The sequence below is a fragment of the Oncorhynchus clarkii genome, chromosome 33, assembly GCF_045791955.1.
Source record: "Oncorhynchus clarkii lewisi isolate Uvic-CL-2024 chromosome 33, UVic_Ocla_1.0, whole genome shotgun sequence".
NCBI classification, from domain to species: Eukaryota; Metazoa; Chordata; class Actinopteri; order Salmoniformes; family Salmonidae; genus Oncorhynchus; species Oncorhynchus clarkii.
In genome coordinates, this window is record NC_092179.1 from 24,907,657 (window position 1) to 24,931,415 (window position 23,759).

The 23,759-nt window shown below is 45.7% G+C and overlaps 1 protein-coding gene across 1 annotated transcript in view; it reads left to right on the plus strand.

Moving 5' to 3' along the window:
• The first annotated feature begins 2,028 nt into the window (after positions 1-2,028).
• Positions 2,029-23,759, plus strand: part of LOC139392501 (protein O-mannosyl-transferase TMTC2-like) — a 102,328-nt gene continuing 80,597 nt past the window's right edge. Inside the window, exon 1 of the mRNA XM_071140501.1 lies at positions 2,029-2,420. Within this exon, the coding sequence (XP_070996602.1) occupies positions 2,338-2,420 (83 nt within the window). The 5' untranslated portion in view covers positions 2,029-2,337. The remainder of the gene's footprint in view (positions 2,421-23,759) is intronic.

Genomic DNA, 23,759 nt, shown 5'->3' on the forward strand with positions numbered 1-23,759 from the left:
CCCTGGGCTGTTTACTTTCAGAGCAGGAATTGGTCTTTTTTTCCCCTCCACAAATCCCGTAATCACCCCCTTAGTCCCTATGGGGTTGTAGCCTGTATAGTCAGGCCAGGTTGCTATGTTCATTTCCTTAAGTCCTGAATGTAGGCTTAGTTATTAAATATAATCCATACAGTTTTATTAGGGGGGCTAGACCAGTGGTTCCCTACTCCAGTCCTCCAGTACCCTCAACCGCACACATTTTTGCTGTAGCTCCAGACAAGCACACCTGATTCAACGTGAGTTTGTCCGGGGTTACAACAAAAATGTGTACCGTTCGGTGTACTCGACTGGAGTTGGGAACCACTGGGTTAGACTCCTGCTTAAGCCTACTCCAGTTTCCACTTTCCTGCGGAGACGTTAACAGAAAATGTATTTGGGGGAAAAGAAACCTTCCAACCGGTTTGACTCCAGTCCTGGCATATCATCCGATAAAAACACATGTCTGGTGGAGCCTAGAGGTCCACATATCCATCGTTTTTCATGGATGGTGTCTCTTCCTGAAAAATTAAAGGAGAGCTGCACACTCTAGGAGCTCAGAAGCAATCATTTTATAACCAACGTTTTGACAGAAAAGCTGTCTTCATCAGGGTATGGTGTCTCTTCCTCTCTTCTTTCCAACCCAAAACCAGGGGCTGTGTCCCCTTCTCATGTGTCACATGGCTCCAACAGGGAATGATGGGAAAGAGGAAGCATCTCCCCATCAACTAGGGGCAAGGGAAACAAAACAAGGCTAAAGGTTCAACCGTAAAGGTTCTGTTGTGGTCAGGGGTGGTTGGGGGTCATGTTCAGGATCAGGGTCAATGGATGAGAGGGTTAGAAACCCTCTCTCTCTCTCTCTCTCTCTCTCTCTCTCTCCCTCTCTCTCTCCCTCTCTCTCTCTCTCCCTCCCTCTCTCTCTCTCTAACCCTCTCTCTTTAACTATTACGGTCCTTACAGTCTCCCCTCCGTCTCGTGCCATCTGTTTTCCCTCTCTTTCGTTCTTCCCTCTCTCTTTCCTGGGCTGTGGTGGATTTGCACTCACAGAGTTCCGACAGGAGAACAGGCCCGGGCCCAGCTGGTGCCCAGTGGGGCCTCGCCATTTGCAGCATGGTTTTCAAGCCACATGCTCGCCAGGATGAATCATATACAACAACAACGCCTCACAATATTGATCCTCCTCCTCGCCGCAGGGTGTTACTACAGTTCATTAATCATCACCTCTCCATCTATTCATCTACCACTCTTTTTCTGTCCCCCTTTAGCTCCCTCTTTATCGCTCATAGCTCTCTCTCTCTCTCTCTCGTGCTCTTCACCTTATATTTACCTCTCTCTACCTCCCTCCCTCTTTCCCTTTTCTCCCAATCTGTCTCTCTCCCGCTCTCTCTAGGGTTCCTCCCTCTCTCTTGTAGCTCCACAGGCGCCACTGTATAACCAATTAATCAATGCTATGCATAAACATACAGTAAAACAGGATCATTTAATATAGTGGGTCCATTTACATTGAGCAGAATCAACACTCTAGACTTTTGAACACACTTCACCATTAAAGGGGGTTGCAGGAGGCCAGACATCAACAGAGTGCGGCTTTGTCTGTTGTGGGGATAAGGCATGACTGTCATTAGTTAAAAGAGCCATACATGCATGCTACAGCTTAGGCTATATATAAATCACATATATAGGCTATATTTGCTTAAACATATTCAATAAAACTCACAGTCAATCATTTTAATAAAAACATGACATTGCATTGTTTTTGAATACATAGTTAGACAAAAAAAAGGTATTCCTATTTTACAAACTGGCAGCTATGGTATCTTTATATGACAGTGGGCTGGTTTATTTAGGCAGGGTAGTGCACTGAATATATGATTCGTGAGGCAAGAGTGCGTTAAATAAATAGCCTACGTATTTAAGCACCTATCACCTCTCTCAATGCTACGAGCTCGACCATTGAGAGCGGAGGAGGGGCTTTGCACATGCTCACCGTCTCTAAAACCACACGCGGCTCCTACCAGTGAGTATCTGTGGCGCGGATGAGGATGCAAGCACAGAGAACAGCGAAATGCACTCAGCTGTACGCTAACCAGGAGGCATGACGCCCTAGTTTCGTCTCAAAATAGCCCTGACCCGACACGGCGCAAAATGGGTTAAAAGGAATATGGCGTGGATCGCGCAAACTTTCAGACACTTTGCTTGTACATGGGATTGGGTCTCTTAGTGTTACGGAGCGGCCAAATGAGGAGAGGAGACAATACAGAAACGGAAATTCGCATCTAGTATTTTTCTTTACTTTCCCCCACCCTATTCTCTTTTTAAGACATGATTACAGAGTTGGTGTGTAGCGCGGTGGCATTGGTCCTCTATCTCAACACACTGAACGCGGATTTCTGCTACGATGACAGGTATGACCTCCCCTAGAGCCGTACCTATGGCAACATCATCAGCTCCACTTGTCTGTCATCTTTACAGTCTCAAAAACCCCTCGGGTGCAAGCAGTTTCTCGAGGTTCGCTGCGTGTTTGCATGTTCCATTGTCTATTCATGCTTATTTGTGTTATCCCATGAGAGCATTAGAGATCGAGTCATGGTTCACTCCCCTCAGAAAGGTCACTTTGTTTAATGTAAATGCGATTCTACTTTGTTTAATGCAAATGCGTTCTCCTGTTGCATTGAACAAACAAGCTACCCAAATAGGCTATAGAGGGGTTACTTGGTATTCCATTGTTATTAAAATCAATATACTGTCGCCTACAATGACGCATGAAGTGACACAATAACAACAACGGGGATATGTAGGTTATACGTTTATTATTATACATGCATGGTTCCTTCCTTTCTCTAATGTCGGAGTAACCAGGACATGCAGCCTCTGTCATTCTGTGACAGAGTGAAGAAACGGGGACGGGAGCTTCTTTGTGTTGTCAGAGCACATCCCTGACAGGAGGAGAGGGATACTGACACGCTTCTTGCCCGGTTGTAATAATGCTGCTCTCTCCGGGGAAAATATCACATTTAAATGGAAAGACATGTTATAATTAGAATATATTTGTCGAGTGCAGCACGCTTGCATGGCTAAATATGTTGACACAATCCTGGAGTAGCCCATGCTTTCCAGGACTCATTGGAACGCTATTATCCAGAAAGCAAGCGGAGAGAACAATTCATTTGGATTGCAGAACGTTTGAGACTCCAATTTGGACATCCATCCACAATTGAGTGTAGGGTTAAATAGTCCAACTTTAGTTTTAGGCATTGGGGATTGTGATGAGAAATTGCAATAATCATTATCAGAATTGTAATTAGGCTGAAAAAACGATTGCAGCCTATACTGTACTTTAAGATGAGCAAGCCTTCAATGACATACTGGGGCAGCAGGTAGCCTAGTGGTTAGAGCGTTGGGCCAGTAACTGAAAGGTTGCTTGATCGAATCACTGAGCTGACAAGGTAAACATATGTTGTTCTGCCCCTGAACAAGGCAGTTAACCCACTGTCCCTAGGCCCTCATTCTGAATAAGAATTTGTTCTTAACTGACTTGCCTACTTTAAGATTTAAAAAAACGACACACTAGTCTTAAGTTTTTTTTTCTCACTGTTTCTTGATTAAATCAATGTATCTTTGTGGCTCATCATGGGACCCTTGCTACTGGGTGAACTAAAAGCAGCAGGACTCCTACAGATGTAGGATCTTAATTTGATCACCCTGTTGTTGCAGGAAATGTCATTCACAGCAGGAAAGGCAAACTAAAATGTGTAGTCTATTCAAAGTTTAAAAAGGCTTCTAAATTTAGTAATTTCCACTTTCAAATGTCAGACTTGATTTGCCCTGACTAAACATTTATAAACTACAAAAATGTCCATTAATTATAATCAACACAATAATTCACATTCCCTGTTGCTGCAGGATTATTTTCCTGCTGTGAGAAACTGGTCAAATTAAAGCCCTACATCTGTATATGGGCACAAAATAGCTGGGCTCCGGGAATTCAGTGTAAAATCCCCAGAACAAATCCATTTCTCTCTATTACAGCTCACACAGATAAATCATTGTTCCAAGTTTATACACATCATACCAACAGGTTTTGTCCCTGGCCGGCGACTCACCACTAGAGAGTTAGGAGCAGTTGGGGGCTCTGGTTAGCTTTACTAACACCTCCTTGGGGTCACAGACCCTTCACTGGTTGTCAGTACTGCTCGTTGAACCCTATGTGCAGCGGGTTGCACGGCCTACTCTGTTAGTAATGGAGTAATGGAGTATCCCTCTGTGTGTGTGTGTGTGTGTGTGTGTGTGTGTGTGTGTGTGTGTGTGTGTGTGTGTGTGTGTGTGTGTGTGTGTGTGTGTGTGTGTGTGTGTGTGTGTGTGTGTGTGTGTGTGTGTGTGTGTGTGTGTGTGCGTGAGTGCGTGCGTGCGTGTGTGTGTGTTAATAAATGACGGAGAGAGAAAGAGAGAATGTGTTGGAGGGTAGTCTGTCTGTCTATTTGTCTGTCTGTCAGTCCAGTTACTCTCACATTGCCGTACACTTTTCCAGGATATGAGTGACTGTCTATATAATTGCACAATTCTGAATGTACAAACGAAGCCCTCTACTGAAGCCCCTACTGAAGCCCTCTACTATGACTGCTTTCTATTACACTACCTGTATCTGACCATGTCACAGTGGAGTGAAGAAAGCCATCATGGCCCTCTCATGAGTTCATGACTAACTGTCAGTGTCCTAGCCACAACTCCCTGTGAGTCCACTCAGTGTAAGTTCAGCACTGGTGACCCTCTGTATCTATCAATGTCACTGTGATAATTTACATCCCTGGGAGAGAGAGAGAGACGGGAAGAGTGAAAGAGAGAGCGAGGAGAGAAGGAGAGAGAGACCGACTGTGTTCAGGCCCACTGCTCATGTACGGGGAAAGCTGAATACCAATCAGAATCCTGACCTCCATAGTCATCTATCAAACGGCTTCCTTTGACAGAGGTCAAGAGTCGAATGCTCCCTGGTCTCTCTCCCGATTGTTAGTGGAGAGAGCTGCATTTGTGTTTGTTAGGACAGGGCTGAAAGCAAGCAAGCACATCTGTCAAGTCTGCATTCTTGAGAAGACAGTCTTTGTATGTCTTCTTGACACTGTGCTGCTGTTCAGTTCTGTACAGGAGCGATCTGGAGGCTGAAGAGGAGGAGGTGGAAATCACATGGTGGTTCTAGCTCAATGGGATGTTCTTGGTGCGTCTCTGTTTTCTCAATCACGTCAAATGTTTTTCCTGGGCACAGGGCTGGCCCTATGTCAGCCAATGGGAATATCAATAAAAAGCCATGTGTTTGAAAAGACTGGAGCTTTTCTGGCATGGGGGAAGAACGCGAGCCAATCATTCTTCTACAAGGGAAAATTGAGCTCAATTAGTATTGTGAGTATTCTGTTGTTCAGGAGCCAAGCTGAATGGTTTCCCTACAAACTAGATCAGGGACAGAACATAAAAAATACAGTTGTATGTTGAGTTTTTATTCTGTTGTCACTTATGAGGAAGGCCTTCCAGTACAATAAGGAGGCAGGGTGATGTCTCAACAGGAGAAGATTGACAGCCTGAGAGCTGAGTTTATAGATTAGGAAATTCATTTGTTGTGAACTATGAACTCTCCCCTGAAAGCTCTTGCAAAACGCATCATACTGTGGCACTTCCTGTATTTTGAAAGTTCTAGATCTAGAAAACTTGATCGCTGACATGCAACACATCTTGGGACTGTATCAACAGGGGACTAATTCAACCAATACCAAAAGATAGTTTTTGAGTAGTATTTTCCTTTAACAAACAACATTGACAGCTGAGCTGGCATCACTAACAGACTGATCAAGTGGTATGTGTCTGAGGAATACGATAGTAGAGGAAGTCCTATTGACACCAAAGGTACAAGTGCGAATTGTTCTCTACAGACAAATTAAGCGTCTTCAGGAAGCATCCTGAAATGGAATGTCTAAGTGACTTTTAGTATTCCTAGTGATGTATCACCACACATCTGTGATCCCAATCGCGTCAGTCCCCCCCCCCCCCCCCACCCCCACCCCCACCACCACCACCACCACCACGTAACCCAGAAATGCATTGTAGGTCCTTAGGGACTTGCAACAAAATCATCCCCCACGCTTCTTTCAGAGGAGCAAAACAATTCAATCTGTGGGGAGTCGGGTGATGGCAGGGAGTAGTTTGGTGTGGCTTAACTGTGACAGAAATGGTTTCCATATGCATATCCACATGCATTTGGAAATTCTGATCCATATTGTATGTCGGAAGCCCTCTCTAACTGTTCTATCGTTGCCTCATGACACTGCCCTTATTGGTGTAGGCTCCAATGAGTTAAGTCAGCCTCAATGATTGATTGAAGCGCTGTCTCAGGGAACAACAGAGGCATCGATGGGCCACACGCTTAGTCATCTCCCAGCACAGTTGGGCTTTTAATTGCGCAATTAATGACTCAACGTTGCTTACTATGGAGCTCCTGGAATCAACGGGAGCTTTGTCACGGAATCAACTCCAACACTAGGGAACTCCTACTCTCACTCCCTCTTAAAAGTGCCAACAGTCGGACTTATGTCCATCGTAGCCCAGTCAGGGAAGGAAGTGGTGTTTCGTGAGGGCATTGTTGTGTCGGTGGGTGAGATTTACTTTAAATGTATCAGCGCCCATTGAAAAACGCAAAGGGCAGGAGAGTTATTTTCATCAAAACAGGGATGTATGAACTTGGTGTTCGCTCTATAACTTTGTACAGTTAGACTACCGGGTTTGCTTCTTTGTTGCTTTGTAAAGCAGGATACATTTGCCATTGATATGCCTCAACTGGTTGTTTGGAAAAGGCGTTCAATAGCCTTAATGGCACTAAGAGTCAGGAGTGTGACGGTTGAAGCTGCCTATCGATGAGTGTGACGGTTGAAGCTGCCTATCGATGAGTGTGACGGTTGCAGCTGCCTATCGATGAGTGTGACGGTTGAAGCTGCCTATCGATGAGTGTGACGGTTGAAGCTGCCTATCGATGAGTGTGACGGTTGAAGCTGCCTATCGATGAGTGTGACGGTTGAAGCTGCCTATCGATGAGTGTGACGGTTGAAGCTGCCTATCGATGAGTGTGACGGTTGAAGCTGCCTATCGATGAGTGTGACGGTTGAAGCTGCCTATCGATGAGTGTGACGGTTGAAGCTGCCTATCGATGAGTGTGAAGGTTGAAGCTGCCTATCGATGAGTGTGAAGGTTGAAGCTGCCTATCAATGAGTGTGACGGTTGCAGCTGCCTATTGATGAGTGACGGTTGCAGCTGTCTATTGATGAGTGTGACGGTTGAAGCTGCCTATCGATGAGTGTGACGGTTGAAGCTGCCTATCGATGAGTGTGACGGTTGAAGCTGCCTATCGATGAGTGTGACGGTTGAAGCTGCCTATCGATGAGTGTGAAGGTTGAAGCTGCCTATCGATGAGTGTGAAGGTTGAAGCTGCCTATCGATGAGTGTGACGGTTGAAGCTGCCTATCGATGAGTGTGAAGGTTGAAGCTGCCTATTGATGAGTGTGACGGTTGCAGCTGTCTATCGATGAGTGTGAAGGTTGAAGATGCCTAATGATGAGTGTGATGGTTGAAGCTGCCTATTGATGAGTGTGATGGTTGAAGCTGCCTATTGATGAGTGACCGTTGAAGCTGCCTATTGATGAGTGACCGTTGAAGCTGCCTGTTGATGAGTGTGATGGTTGAAGCTGCCTATTGATGAGTGTGATGGTTGAAGCTGCCTATTGATGAGTGTGATGGTTGAAGCTGCCTATTGATGAGTGACCGTTGAAGCTGCCTATTGATGAGTGACCGTTGAAGCTGCCTGTTGATGAGTGTGATGGTTGAAGCTGCCTATTGATGAGTGTGACGGTTGAAGCTGCCTATTGATGAGTGTGATGGTTGAAGCTGCCTATTGATGAGTGACCGTTGAAGCTGCCTATTGATGAGTGATCGTTGCAGCTGCCTATTGATGAGTGATCGTTGCAGCTGCCTATTGATGAGTGTGACGGTTAAAGCTGCCTATTGATGAGTGTGACGATTGAAGCTGCCTATTGATGAGTGATCGTTGCAGCTGCCTATTGATGAGTGATCGTTGCAGCTGCCTATTGATGAGTGTGATGGTTGAAGCTGCCTATTGATGAGTGACCGTTGAAGCTGCCTATTGATGAGTGATCGTTGCAGCTGCCTATTGATGAGTGACGGTTAAAGCTGCCTATTGATGAGTGTGACGGTTAAAGCTGCCTATTGATGAGTGTGACGGTTGAAGCTGCCTATCGATGAGTGTGAAGGTTGAAGCTGCCTATTGATGAGTGTGAAGGTTGAAGCTGCCTATTGATGAGTGTGACGGTTGAAGCTGCCTATTGATGAGTGTGACGGTTGAAGCTGCCTATTGATGAGTGACCGTTGAAGCTGCCTATTGATGAGTGACCGTTGAAGCTGCCTATTGATGAGTGTGACGGTTGAAGCTGCCTATTGATGAGTGTGACGGTTGCAGCTGCCTATTGATGAGTGTGAAGGTTGAAGCTGCCTATTGATGAGTGTGACCGTTGCAGCTGTCTATTGATGAGTGTGGCCGTTGCAGCTGCTTATTGATGAGTGTGACGGTTGTAGCTGCCTTTCGATAAGTGCATGAATCTATAGGGTTGCTGCCTAAGTATGCTATGAATTTCAAGAACGTGCGGCTTTTGCAAGGCCTTTCAAACGGTATGTTTTGTTCAGACGTTTTGGAAAAGTTTCTATCCCTTTTTTGGTGTGACAATATAATCAGAAGCCTAGTTGTTCATTTTTAGGAGAGGGGGTTTGGTGAATGCTGCCGATAAAAGCCAAACAGCAAAATTCCCATTAGAGAAACCTGTAACGGCTTTCTTCCTGGGAAGGAGAGGCGGACCAAAATGCAGCGTGGTTAGAGTTCATGTTCTTTAATAAGAGACACTTAACATGAACTAACTACAAGACAATAAATGTGAAACCCGAACACAGTCATATCTGGTGCATAGACACAAAGACAAGAAACAATCACGCACAAAACCCAACACCAAACAGGCTACCTAAATATGGTTCCCAATCAGAGACAATGACGAACACCTGCCTCTGATTGAGAACCATATCAGGCCAAACATAGAAATAGACAAACCAGACACACAACATAGAATGCCCACCCAGCTCACGTCCTGACCAACACTAAAACAAGGAAAACACAAAAGATCTATGGTCAGAACGTGACAAAACCACAATACTCATCAGCTCATGTTCTTACAGAAGGGATTCCTCTCACACCCAACACTGTCTTTGAAGTGCCAGATCTGGTCTCAGTTACAGAGGATCTATGTTATGTGTCGCCTGCTCCTCCTTAACCCATTGTTGTGGCCCTGGTAAGGTTTCGGTTCATTATAGAAAAATGATGCCCAGACTGAGTTTTTGTGCCCCCAGTAGAGTTGTTGATAACCATCATTGAATACGGTCGACTTGACCGCATTGAAACCATTATAACTAGACACTCGGATGTAATACTTTTTTGGAGTGATGAGTAAGTGTTGGTTTAGTAAGTATTGGTTTAGTAAATATTGGTTTAGGACTATTGATTCAGTAAGTATTGGTTTAGTAAGTATTAGTTTAGGAGTATTCGTTTAGTAAGTATTGGTTCAGGAATATTGGTTTAGTAAGTATTAGTTTAGGAGTATTGGTTTAGGAGTATTGGTTTAGGAGTATTGGTTTAGGACTATTGATTCAGTAAGTATTGGTTTAGTAAGTATTAGTTTAGGAGTATTCGTTTAGTAAGTATTGGTTTAGGAATATTGGTTTAGTAAGTATTGGTTTAGGAGTATTGGTTTAGGAGTATTGGTTTAGGAGTATTGGTTTAGTAAGTATTGGTTTAGTAAGTATTGGTTTAGTAGTATCAAATGTACTTTATGAGTATTTAGCGAGTGAGAGGGCAAGTAAGTGAGCGTTCTTGTTAGTAGTTTGGCGACTGAGGGAGTAGGGAAGGGAGTGTTTACGATGGGTAATTTGAGATGGTTTGGAGGCGAGGGGACTTTCAACCACACCAGAGTACTACGTCAGAGATGATATGTTTTTTGGAGGGAAAGCAGGCGGGCCTGATGAAGTGTGGTTTTGGTGGTGAAAAACCCTCCGACTGTATGGCTATGATGGTGACGTGTTGCCATGGCTATAGCCATGCGGGTGGATATAGTCAAGAAGACTGGCTTCGAGCCTTAGGCCTTAAATGTCCTATCCCTTTGTTATAGAATTATAACACATGTTTTTTAATTCATTGCTTTTCAAAAAAGTTTTCTCATTGATGTATGTGTATGTACACTCTGGGAGTTGGAGGGGGGGGGCATTAAATCAATAGGGGTAAGGCAGGGATGGAAAGGAGTAGAAGCCTTGATTACTTGCAGATTTACACTCGTAAGCTCTTAGTGGCCAGCTTCTCTGGGAAGTGTCAGCAAAGTCAGAAGATGTTTTTCAACCTGAAACATTATGAAAGATCATTTCGGGGCTTAAACACTTTGGATAAGTGTGGTAATGGAGTGAATTAGAGTTACTTAGAGTTAATAAACCAGGCTAGAAAACAAATTCCTGTAAAAGACAGATAGTAGCGAATGGCTGATCAGTTTTATTTGATCAGGAGCTGTGCTACATTATTGATGCTGTTTGAGTTACGCTGCCGTAACACCTCAAGCCTCCCACTGTTGCAGTTACGTGAGGTAATTACTCACATCCAAAGAACACTTTGTCACAGAAAGGGAATCTTTTATGACTGGACTTTGTGTGTGATGGGATTAAAGGTGGACATAAGAAGGAGATGAAGAGAGTCCTGCTGTTAAATGAAACAGGCTTGGTGGAAGAAAGTCCTTCTGACAAGGCCGCCAGTACATTATGTTTGGTTTCAAACTACGTGAGATGTTGATGTTCCTAAAGTTCACATCAGCCGTGACGTTCACAGCTGAACGTTCTCCCTCCCACACAGAGACATGACTGCCTGGCAGACCACTGCAGTGATACACAGGGTTATAGAGGTCATTCAGGGGAGGGTTCGGGAGAGTAGGTGGGTGGTTGTGGGATACATTATGTCTTCTCACTTTTAGGCCTTTTTAGTGATAGTATATATTATTTATAAGAAGACCTGAAGCATTGCACATTTAGATGAATCCTGACCTGAATATTAACAGGTTTGAAACAGCTAGACAACCACTTTCACTCCGGTATCACAAAGTTGTTTCTGATCTTCTGATCTGTTTCTGATCTTGTTCTAGATGTTTTAGTTTGTTCACACTATGGTTACTAAAACCCAACCACCACAAATTGGTCCCCTTCTGTACATTGCATATAATGTACACAATGAATATAATGCACAGTAGGAGTTCACAGACCCTTTCCTCGTGGGCCCCAGGCTAGGCACACATGGGGAGGAGATGGGCTCGTTTATTTTGAGGAGATCTTTCCTCATGCCATTAAACCCCAGTGGTGCGTGATGATGGGCAAGGTCCCTGGTAGCCCTTGGCTGGCCCTTATACCCGCAGGGCGTGGCAGACCCACCCATCTGCCAAGACCGCCCTCCCACCACCTTCCCAGTACACACAACCTACACATCGATGTGTACGTTCAACAGTGGTAACCATGGACAACCGGGCCCTGTGATCGTCAACAGCGCACACAATTCCCTCCACGGTCAGTCATGTGACCAATATGTCCCAATCAAAGCGGTTGCTGGTCTCACTTAAAGGCCAAAGGGTGAAACGCATAATTGGATATAATAGACTAGATCCTTGTAGTCGAGCCATACAAGTGACTAGCTGATGCAGATGATGTCTGGTTAACCACAAACTTTACTCTTATCCTCTCCTAATAGATGCAAGCCATATACTGTAGAACTGCATGCAGACGCCTGGGGTTGAATTTCTACCACGTAGCATTTAAGCTCTCCTGTAAGCAATGCTCCCTGTTCTGGTATTGCATTACACATTGAATCTGGCACCCACTTTCTCCCCTTTAACTACAAGGTTGGACTTCAAATGAAAAACACACAGCATTTGGGGCGTAATTTAACACGAGAAGCGATCCAGAGATCACATGCCGGTCCCCGCAGTGGCCCCCATTTCTCTCCCTTTGTAATCAATAGTTGTTCTGTATCGTCTTTCAGCGACAGTGGCTTTTTTCCTCGCTGAACGGCCAAACACTTTCTCTCTCCGGGCTTGACAAAGCTTCATATTACTCTGTCTCTCTAGCTAGTGTCAGATCCTGGGCTGAGTGGAGCAGTGAGGAGGAGAGCCACGTGGGCTGTGAAACAGACCAAGTCACTAACAGGCCCCAAGAGTACATGTGTGACAGAATGTTGCCTTTTCTCGGTGGCGTAGATGCTGTCATTAGTCTACGGTGCAAATGATAGGGTAGAGAGAGGGGACTCGACGCTCGCCTTTGTGGTTCCTGTGATCTGCGATATGTGAATATGGGAGGTTGGTGGTGGGTGGTGTGGGTGCGGGATTAGGAGCAGCTGAAACAAATGCCTGCTGTTTGAGTCACGCTGCTCAATCACTGCAGAGGTAGCACAGATCTAGGATCAGCTAAGGCTCCCGAATTCAAGCGTTAACAATTAAAGATGCACTATGTAGAAATCGCTCCTCCGTTTCCTGGTTGATAAAATTCTAATAATTGGCCTAATTTCAGTTTGTGACTAAACAAGCAAGTCTAGTGTAGAGAATCATTGTGCCATCTAATCCGCTGTGAAATATATATTTCCATTACCAAAAATATTGTATTTTCAGCTGTTTGAAGCTGGTGTACAAAACCCCAAGTAAAAGAGGTAAAAAAATGTAAGTTAAGAATGGGAAGCCTAGAAATAGCGCACATAGAACAGATCTACCGCTTCTTAGACATGCTTTCAATGAGAATGACAGATCTATCCCACTAATTTCTTTGTACATTTGGTGGGGTCGCCCATACGTAAAACGTACGCACGCATGACTGTCAGTCACTTTGGATAAAAGCATCTGCTTAATGGCAAATATTATTATTATTATTATACTGTATATTATATTGCAGCTTTAAACTCAGCCTTTTGCGAGGAGCCTAATGTACCCTTTTCAGTCATTTGTCTCTCTGAAGACAGAGTGGAGTATCCTATACGTACAGATCATTGAGGGAAGATTCTGCTTACGTGAGAGAGAAATATTTTGGCTACTCCTTGTATGGTGTGATACATGAAGATAAGCTCAGTGGCTTTCAGCAAGGAGGCAATATAACGCTCACCTACAGTTATTCCTCACGTTCGAAAAGACACAGAGGTCATGGAGTGGAAAATGAATTCCTGCGAAAGACAGAGAGTAGCGAATGGTTGATCAGTTTTATTTGATCAGGAGCTGTGCTACATTATTGATGCTGTTTGAGTTACGCTGCCGTAACACCTCAAGCCTCCCACTGTTGCAGTTACGTGAGGTAATTACTCACATCCAAAGAAGCTCCGGCTCTGGACGTAAAAATACAAGAAGAGGCAACCCTAAAAGATGGAGGAAAATGTGAATTATTCATTCACGTTTCCAAGTAGATTTTTATTTAGCCAAAAGAGTTAATGCAGCGAGACAATTCATTATATGTATATGCCTTCCAAGTGAACTCTGTTGAGTCACTCTGCTCAATCACTGCAGAGGTAGAATTTTCCCTTAAGTTGAGCACAGATCTAGGATCAGCCAAGGCTCCGCGAATTCAATTGTTAACAATTAGAGATGCACTCTGCCATTTCCTGGTTGCTAAAATTCTAATAATTGGCCAAATTTCTGTTTATGTGACTAAACAAGCAAGTCTTTCTAAACAAGCAAGTGTATAGAGAATCATTGTACCATCTAAACTGCTGTGAAATATATTTCCCATAACCAAAAATGTAGTATTTTCAGCTGTTTGAAGCTGGTGTACAAAACCCAAAATAAAAGAGCCAAAAATTACAGTTAAGAATGGGAAGCATAGAAATTGCGCACATAGAACATATCTTATACTTGCTTTCAATGAGAATGACAGATCTATAACACACCTTTCTATGCGCATTTGGTCAGGTCACCCTGACCAAATGCGCATTAATTCACGTTTCCTAGTAGCTTTTTATTTAGCCAAAAGAGTTAATGCAGTAAGGCAATTCATTCTATGTATACGCCTTCCAAGTGAACTCTGTTGATAACGGCTGTAGGTCATTATGCTTGTCACAGCTCTATCTGCCTCTAATGTCATTAGAAGAAGGATAAAATAACCAGCAACGCACCACAGACTACAGAGTGTTGCGGAACGCTAAACCGCAATGTAATGAAACGTTTTATAGCGCTTTTTCTTCTTCTAGGTATTTGGAGGGGATATGAGAGAATGGTGAAACGCCCCGGGCTTTAAACGACAGTCTAACGGTAGAACCAGCTGCTTTATGAAACCAATAGAGAAACCGATGGAGATTCATTAGGCCTGGTCCAAGCACTGAACCTCAACCATACATGGCACCGGTCAGATCCAGTTCCACGCACGGGCAACTGAGCCCACCCTTCTCACCGCTCGTAAAAGACACAATTATTCTGTAATAAAGGCCTTTTTCAGGTCAGGAGAGAACTCGTTTTGGAATGCCTGGTGTGTGGGGAGAATGGGTTTTTTGCTTTGCACCTAGTTAAAACCGGAGAGGGGGTCTGAGGGGGATCCAATGATGGCCTTATAGGAGACCTGGGTAGACATAGGTATCCTTACAGTGTGTAATGTATTGAAATGTAGAGAGGAGAAGGGCTGTAACCTCTATCAGTGAAGTCTGCTGTGAGAGGAGAGAGGGCTGTAACCTCTATCAGTGAAGTGTGATGTGAGAGGAGAGAGGGCTGTAACCTCTATCAGTGAAGTGTGATGTGAGAGGAGAGAGGGCTGTAACCTCTATCAGTGAAGTGTGATGTGAGAGGAGAGAGGGCTGTAACCTCTATCAGTGAAGTGTGATGTGAGAGGAGAGAGGGCTGTAATCTCTATCAGTGAAGTGTGATGTGAGAGAGGAGAGAGGGCTGTAACCTCTATCAGTGAAGTGTGATGTGAGAGGAGAGAGGGCTGTAACCTCTATCAGTGAAGTGTGATGTGAGAGGAGAGAGGGCTGTAACCTCTATCAGTGAAGTGTGATGTGAGAGAGGAGAGAGGGCTGTAACCTCTATCAGTGAAGTGTGATGTGAGAGGAGAGAGGGCTGTAACCTCTATCAGTGAAGTCTGCTGTGAGAGGAGAGAGGGCTGTAACCTCTATCAGTGAAGTGTGATGTGAGAGAGGAGAGGGCTGTAACCTCTATCAGTGAAGTGTGATGTGAGAGGAGAGAGGGCTGTAACCTCTATCAGTGAAGTCTGCTGTGAGAGGAGAGAGGGCTGTAACCTCTATCAGTGAAGTGTGATGTGAGAGGAGAGAGGGCTGTAACCTCTATCAGTGAAGTGTGATGTGAGAGAGGAGAGGGCTGTAACCTCTATCAGTGAAGTGTGATGTGAGAGAGGAGAGGGCTGTAACCTCTATCAGTGAAGTGTGATGTGAGAGGAGAGAGGGCTGTAACCTCTATCAGTGAAGTGTGATGTGAGAGGAGAGAGGGCTGTAACCTCTATCAGTGAAGTGTGATGTGAGAGGAGAGAGGGCTGTAACCTCTATCAGTGAGGTCTGCTGTGAGAGAGGAGAGGGTTGTAACCTCTATCAGTGAAGTCTGCTGTGAGAGGAGAGAGGGCTGTAACCTCTATCAGTGAAGTGTGATGTGAGAGGAGAGAGGGCTGTAACCTCTATCAGTGAAGTGTGATGTGTGAGAGGAGAGAGGGCTGTAACCTCTATCAGTGAAGTCTGCTGTGAGAGGAGAGAGGGCTGTAACCTCTATCAGTGAAGTGTAGTGTGAGAGGAGAGAGGGCTGTAACCTCTATCAGTGAAGTCTGATGTGAGAGGAGAGAGGGCTGTAACCTCTATCAGTGAAGTGTAGTGTGAGAGGAGAGAGGGCTGTAACCTCTATCAGTGAAGTGTAGTGTGAGAGGAGAGAGGGCTGTAACCTCTATCAGTGAAGTGTAGTGTGAGAGGAGAGAGGGCTGTAAACCTCTATCAGTGAAGTCTGATGTGAGAGGAGAGAGGGCTGTAACCTCTATCAGTGAAGTGTGATGTGAGAGGAGAGAGGGCTAAAACCTCTATCAGTGAAGTCTGATGTGAGAGGAGAGAGGGCTGTAACCTCTATCAGTGAAGTGTAGTGTGAGAGGAGAGAGGGCTGTAACCTCTATCAGTGAAGTCTGATGTGAGAGGAGAGAGGGCTGTAACCTCTATCAGTGAAGTGTGATGTGAGAGGAGAGAGGGCTGTAACCTCTATCAGTGAAGTCTGATGTGAGAGGAGAGAGGGTTGTAACCTCTATCAGTGAAGTGTGATGTGAGAGGAGAGAGGGCTGTAACCTCTATCAGTGAAGTGTGATGTGAGAGGAGAGAGGGCTGTAACCTCTATCAGTGAAGTCTGCTGTGAGAGGAGAGAGGGCTGTAACCTCTATCAGTGAAATATGATGTGAGAGAGGAGAGGGTTGTAACCTCTATCAGTGAAGTCTGCTGTGAGAGGAGAGAGGGCTGTAACCTCTATCAGTGAAGTGTGATGTGAGAGGAGAGAGGGCTGTAACCTCTATCAGTGAAATATGATGTGAGAGAGGAGAGAGGGCTGTAACCTCTATCAGTGAAGTCTGCTGTGAGAGGAGAGAGGGCTGTAACCTCTATCAGTGAAGTGTGATGTGAGAGGAGAGAGGGCTGTAACCTCTATCAGTGAAATATGATGTGAGAGAGGAGAGAGGGCTGTAACCTCTATCAGTGAAGTCTGCTGTGAGAGGAGAGAGGGCTGTAACCTCTATCAGTGAAGTGTGATGTGAGAGGAGAGAGGGCTGTAACCTCTATCAGTGAAGTGTGATGTGAGAGGAGAGAGGGCTGTAACCTCTATCAGTGAAGTGTGATGTGAGAGGAGAGAGGGCTGTAACCTCTATCAGTGAAGTGTGATGTGAGAGGAGAGAGGGCTGTAACCTCTATCAGTGATGTGTAGTGTGAGAGGAGAGAGGGCTGTAACCTCTATCAGTGAAGCATATGGTGAGAGGGAGAGAGGGCTGTAACCTCTATCAGTGAAGTGTGATGTGAGAGGAGAGAGGGCTGTAACCTCTATCAGTGAAGTGTAGTGTGAGAGGAGAGAGGGCTGTAACCTCTATCAGTGAAGTGTAGTGTGAGAGGAGAGAGGGCTGTAACCTCTATCAGTGAAGTGTAGTGTGAGAGGAGAGAGGGCTGTAAACCTCTATCAGTGAAGTCTGATGTGAGAGGAGAGAGGGCTGTAACCTCTATCAGTGAAGTGTGATGTGAGAGGAGAGAGGGCTAAAACCTCTATCAGTGAAGTCTGATGTGAGAGGAGAGAGGGCTGTAACCTCTATCAGTGAAGTGTAGTGTGAGAGGAGAGAGGGCTGTAACCTCTATCAGTGAAGTCTGATGTGAGAGGAGAGAGGGCTGTAACCTCTATCAGTGAAGTGTGATGTGAGAGGAGAGAGGGCTGTAACCTCTATCAGTGAAGTCTGATGTGAGAGGAGAGAGGGTTGTAACCTCTATCAGTGAAGTGTGATGTGAGAGGAGAGAGGGCTGTAACCTCTATCAGTGAAGTGTGATGTGAGAGGAGAGAGGGCTGTAACCTCTATCAGTGAAGTCTGCTGTGAGAGGAGAGAGGGCTGTAACCTCTATCAGTGAAATATGATGTGAGAGAGGAGAGGGTTGTAACCTCTATCAGTGAAGTCTGCTGTGAGAGGAGAGAGGGCTGTAACCTCTATCAGTGAAGTGTGATGTGAGAGGAGAGAGGGCTGTAACCTCTATCAGTGAAATATGATGTGAGAGAGGAGAGAGGGCTGTAACCTCTATCAGTGAAGTCTGCTGTGAGAGGAGAGAGGGCTGTAACCTCTATCAGTGAAGTGTGATGTGAGAGGAGAGAGGGCTGTAACCTCTATCAGTGAAATATGATGTGAGAGAGGAGAGAGGGCTGTAACCTCTATCAGTGAAGTCTGCTGTGAGAGGAGAGAGGGCTGTAACCTCTATCAGTGAAGTGTGATGTGAGAGGAGAGAGGGCTGTAACCTCTATCAGTGAAGTGTGATGTGAGAGGAGAGAGGGCTGTAACCTCTATCAGTGAAGTGTGATGTGAGAGGAGAGAGGGCTGTAACCTCTATCAGTGAAGTGTGATGTGAGAGGAGAGAGGGCTGTAACCTCTATCAGTGATGTGTAGTGTGAGAGGAGAGAGGGCTGTAACCTCTATCAGTGAAGCATATGGTGAGAGGGAGAGAGGGCTGTAACCTCTATCAGTGAAGTGTGATGTGAGAGGAGAGAGGGCTGTAACCTCTATCAGTGAAGTGTGATGTGAGAGGAGAGAGGGCTGTAACCTCTATCAGTGAAGTGTGATGTGAGAGGAGAGAGGGCTGTAACCTCTATCAGTGAAGTGTGATGTGAGAGGAGAGAGGGCTGTAACCTCTATCAGCGATGTGTAGTGTGAGAGGAGAGAGGGCTGTAACCTCTATCAGTGAAGCATATGGTGAGAGGGAGAGAGGGCTGTAACCTCTATCAGTGAAGTGTGATGTGAGAGGAGAGAGGGCTGTAACCTCTATCAGTGAAGTGTGATGTGAGAGGAGAGAGGGCTGTAACCTCTATCAGTGAAGTGTGATGTGAGAGGAGAGAGGGCTGTAACCTCTATCAGTGAAGTGTGATGTGAGAGGAGAGGGGGCTGTAACCTCTATCAGTGAAGTGTGATGTGAGAGGAGAGAGGGCTGTAACCTCTATCAGTGAAGTGTGATGTGAGAGGAGAGAGGGCTGTAACCTCTATCAGTGAAGTGTGATGTGAGATGAGAGAGGGCTGTAACCTCTATCAGTGAAGTGTGATGTGAGAGGAGAGAGGGCTGTAATCTCTATCAGTGAAGTGTGATGTGAGAGGAGAGAGGGCTGTAACCTCTCTCAGTGAGGTGTGATGTGAGAGGAGAGAGGGCTGTAACCTCTATCAGTGAAGTGTATGGTGAGAGGAGAGAGGGCTGTAACCTCTATCAGTGTAGTGTGATGTGAGAGGAGAGAGGGCTGTAACCTCTATCAGTGAAGTCTGCTGTGAGAGGAGAGAGGGCTGTAACCTCTATCAGTGTAACCTCAGCCTACTACTTCCGGCGCCGACAGAGATGGCCGCCTCGCTTCGCGTTCCTAGAAAACTATGCAGTTTTTTGTTTTTTTACGTGTTATTTCTTACATTAGTACCCCAGGTCATCTTAGGTTTCATTACATACAGTCGAGAAGAACTACTGAATATAAGATCAGCATCAACTCACCATCAGTACGACCAAGAATATGTTTTTCACGACGCGGATCCTGTGTTCTGCCTTACAAACAGGACAACGGAGTGGATTCCATGCAGCGACCCAAAAAAACAACTCAGAAAAAGAGGGAAACGAGGCGGTCTTCTGGTCAGACTCCGGAGACGGGCACACCGTGCACCACTCCCTAGCATTCTTCTTGCCAATGTCCAGTCTCTTGACAACAAGGTTGATGAAATCCGAGCAAGGGTACCATTCCAGAGGGACATCAGAGACTGTAACGTTCTTTGCTTCACGGAAACGTGGCTCACTGGAGAGACGCTATCCGAGGCGGTGCAGCCAACGGGTTTCTCCACGCATCGCGCAGACAGAAACAAACATCTTTCTGGTAAGAAGAGGGGCGGGGGCGTATGCCTTATGACTAACGTGACGTGGTGTGATGAAAGAAACATACAGGAACTCAAATCCTTCTGTTCACCTGATTTAGAATTCCTCACAATCAAATGTAGACCGCATTATCTACCAAGAGAATTCTCTTCGATTATAATCACAGCCGTATATATCCCCCCCCAAGCAGACACATTGATGGCTCTGAATGAACTTTATTTGACTCTTTGCAAACTGGAAACCATTTATCCGGAGGCTGCATTCATTGTAGCTGGGGATTTTAACAAGGCTAATCTGAAAACAAGACTCCCTAAATTTTATCAGCATATCGATTGCGCAACCAGGGGTGGAAAGACCTTGGATCATTGTTACTCTAACTTCCGCGACGCATATAAGGCCCTGCCCCGCCCCCCTTTCGGAAAAACTGACCACGACTGCCTTTTGTTGATCCCTGCCTACAGACAGAAACTAAAACAAGAAGCTCCCACGCTGAGGTCTGTCCACTGCTGGTCCGACCAAGCTGACTCCACACTCCAAGACTGCTTCCACCACGTGGACTGGGACATGTTTCGTATAGCATCAGACAACAACATTGACGAATACGCTGATTCGGTGTGCGAGTTCATTAGAACGTGCGTTGAAGATGTCGTTCCCATAGCAACGATTAAAACATTCCCTAACCAGAAACCGTGGATTGATGGCAGCATTCGCGTGAAACTGAAAGCGCGAACCACTGCTTTTAATCAGGGCAAGGTGTCTGGTAACATGACTGAATACAAACAGTGCAGCTATTCCCTCCGCAAGGCTATCAAACAAGCTAAGCGTCAGTACAGAGACAAAGTAGAATCTCAATTCAACGGCTCAGACACAAGAGGCATGTGGCAGGGTCTACAGTCAATCACGGACTACAGGAAGAAATCCAGCCCAGTCACGGACCAGGTTGTCCTGCTCCCAGGCAGACAAAATAACTTTTTTGCCCGCTTTGAGGACAATACAGTGCCACTGACACGGCCTGCAACGAAAACATGCGGTCTCTCCTTCACTGCAGCCGAGGTGAGTAAGACATTTGAACGTGTTAACCCTCGCAAGGCTGCAGGCCCAGACGGCATCCCCAGCCGCGCCCTCAGAGCATGCGCAGACCAGCTGGCCGGTGTGTTTACGGACATATTCAATCAATCCCTATACCAGTCTGCTGTTCCCACATGCTTCAAGAGGGCCACCATTGTTCCTGTTCCCAAGAAAGCTAAGGTAACTGAGCTAAACGACTACCGCCCCGTAGCACTCACTTCCGTCATCATGAAGTGCTTTGAGAGACTAGTCAAGGACCATATCACCTCCACCCTACCTGACACCCTAGACCCACTCCAATTTGCTTACCGCCCAAATAGGTCCACAGACGATGCAATCTCAACCACACTGCACACCGCCCTAACCCATCTGGACAAGAGGAATACCTATGTGAGAATGCTGTTCATTGACTACAGCTCGGCATTCAACACCATAGTACCCTCCAAGCTCGTCATCAAGCTCGAGACCCTGGGTCTTGACCCCGCCCTGTGCAACTGGGTACTGGACTTCCTGACGGGCCGCCCCCAGGTGGTGAGGGTAGGCAACAACATCTCCTCCCCGCTGATCCTCAACACTGGGGCCCCACAAGGGTGCGTTCTGAGCCCTCTCCTGTACTCCCTGTTCACCCACGACTGCGTGGCCACGCACGCCTCCAACTCAATCATCAAGTTTGCGGATGACACAACAGTGGTAGGCTTGATTACCAACAACGACGAGACGGCCTACAGGGAGGAGGTGAGGGCCCTCGGAGTGTGGTGTCAGGAAAATAACCTCACACTCAACGTCAACAAAACTAAGGAGATGATTGTGGACTTCAGGAAACAGCAGAGGGAACACCCCCCTATCCACATCGATGGAACAGTAGTGGAGAGGGTAGCAAGTTTTAAGTTCCTCGGCATACACATCACAGACAAACTGAATTGGTCCACTCACACAGACAGCATTGTGAAGAAGGCGCAGCAGCGCCTCTTCAACCTCAGGAGGCTGAAGAAATTCGGCTTGTCACCAAAAGCACTCACAAACTTCTACAGATGCACAATCGAGAGCATCCTGGCGGGCTGTATCACCGCCTGGTACGGCAACTGCTCCGCCCTCAACTGTAAGGCTCTCCAGAGGGTAGTGAGGTCTGCACAACGCATCACCGGGGGCAAACTACCTGCCCTCCAGGACACCTACACCACCCGATGTCACAGGAAGACCATAAAGATCATCAAGGACATCAACCACCCGAGCCACTGCCTGTTTACCCCGCTATCATCCAGAAGGCGAGGTCAGTACAGGTGCATCAAAGCTGGGACCGAGAGACTGAAAAACAGCTTCTATCTCAAGGCCATCAGACTGTTAAACAGCCACCACTAACATTGAGTGGCTGCTGCCAACACACTGACACTGACTCAACTCCAGCCACTTTAATAATGTGAATTGATGGGAAATGATGTAAATATATCACTAGCCACTTTAAACAATGCTACCTTATATAATGTTACTTACCCTACATTATTCATCTCATATGCATACGTATATACTGTACTCTATATCATCGACTGTATCCTTATGTAATACATGTATCACTAGCCACTTTAACTATGCCACTTTGTTTACATACTCATCTCATATGTATATACTGTACTCGATACCATCTACTGTATCTTGCCTATGCTGCTCTGTACCATCACTCATTCATATATCCTTATGTACATATTCTTTATCCCCTTACACTGTGTACAAGACAGTAGTTTTGGAATTGTTAGTTAGATTACTTGTTGGTTATTACTGCATTGTCGGAACTAGAAGCACAAGCATTTCGCTACACTCGCATTAACATCTGCTAACCATGTGTATGTGACAAATAAAATTTGATTTGATTTGATTTGAAGTGTGATGTGAGAGGAGAGAGGGCTGTAACCTCTATCAGTGAAGTGTGATGTGAGAGGAGAGAGGGCTGTAACCTCTATCAGTGAAGTGTGATGTGAGAGGAGAGAGGGCTGTAACCTCTATCAGTGAAGTCTGCTGTGAGAGGAGAGAGGGCTAAAACCAATATCAGTGAAGTGTGATGTGAGAGGAGAGAGGGCTGTAACCTCTATCAGTGAAGTGTGATGTGAGAGGAGAGAGGGCTGTAACCTCTATCAGTGAAGTGTGATGTGAGAGGAGAGAGGGCTGTAACCTCTATCAGTGAAGCGTGATGTGAGAGGAGAGAGGGCTGTCGCCTCTATCAGTGAAGTCTGCTGTGAGAGGAGAGAGTGCTGTAACCTCTATCAGTGAAGTGTGATGTGAGAGGGCTGTAACCTCTATCAGTGAAGCGTGATGTGTGTGTTTATGATCCCGTCTTGCCCAGGTACAGTATATTGATATCATTGGCTCAGATAGAAAAGGGATCCCCTGCATGCACCCTTCATTATTGTAGTGATTTGGCAGTACTAATTTAATCTCAGTTCGACTGGAGAAATATACTAAAGTAACCCAAGACCATCACGGTTAGTAACCACAGATGAAATACACCAGCCAACGAACCCCGGAAAACAGTCATTCATGATCAAGCATTCTCTTCATTGTGTTTCCCAAACCCTGTTCAGCCCTATGGGATTTTGAATGGGTAGTAGCCACAGCAGCTTACATTTCACACCCCTATTAAAAGTGATTTACAGTGTGTTATCCCATCTTTAGGGATGGGATAGTCTTTCTCCCTGTTCCTGTTTCCTCCAGATAAGCCACTGGTAACTGTGGTAGGGGCCGGAGGGCCACAGCTGACACCATACACTAGATCACACAGATAGGTCAAGTAAAGAGGGTCATGAAGCCAAAATAAAGCTGTCTGTTGTGAGATTCTGGATGCTATTTGGGGAGCGATGACAGTGGTTATTTTATGAAGGGAGGGGACAGTGATTATAGATGATGAAGGGAGGTTAACATTCACCAACACCAGAACTGGGATCCACCGTTATGATTCATCGTTCTTTGTTTGATGTGAGGAGGTTTGCCTGCA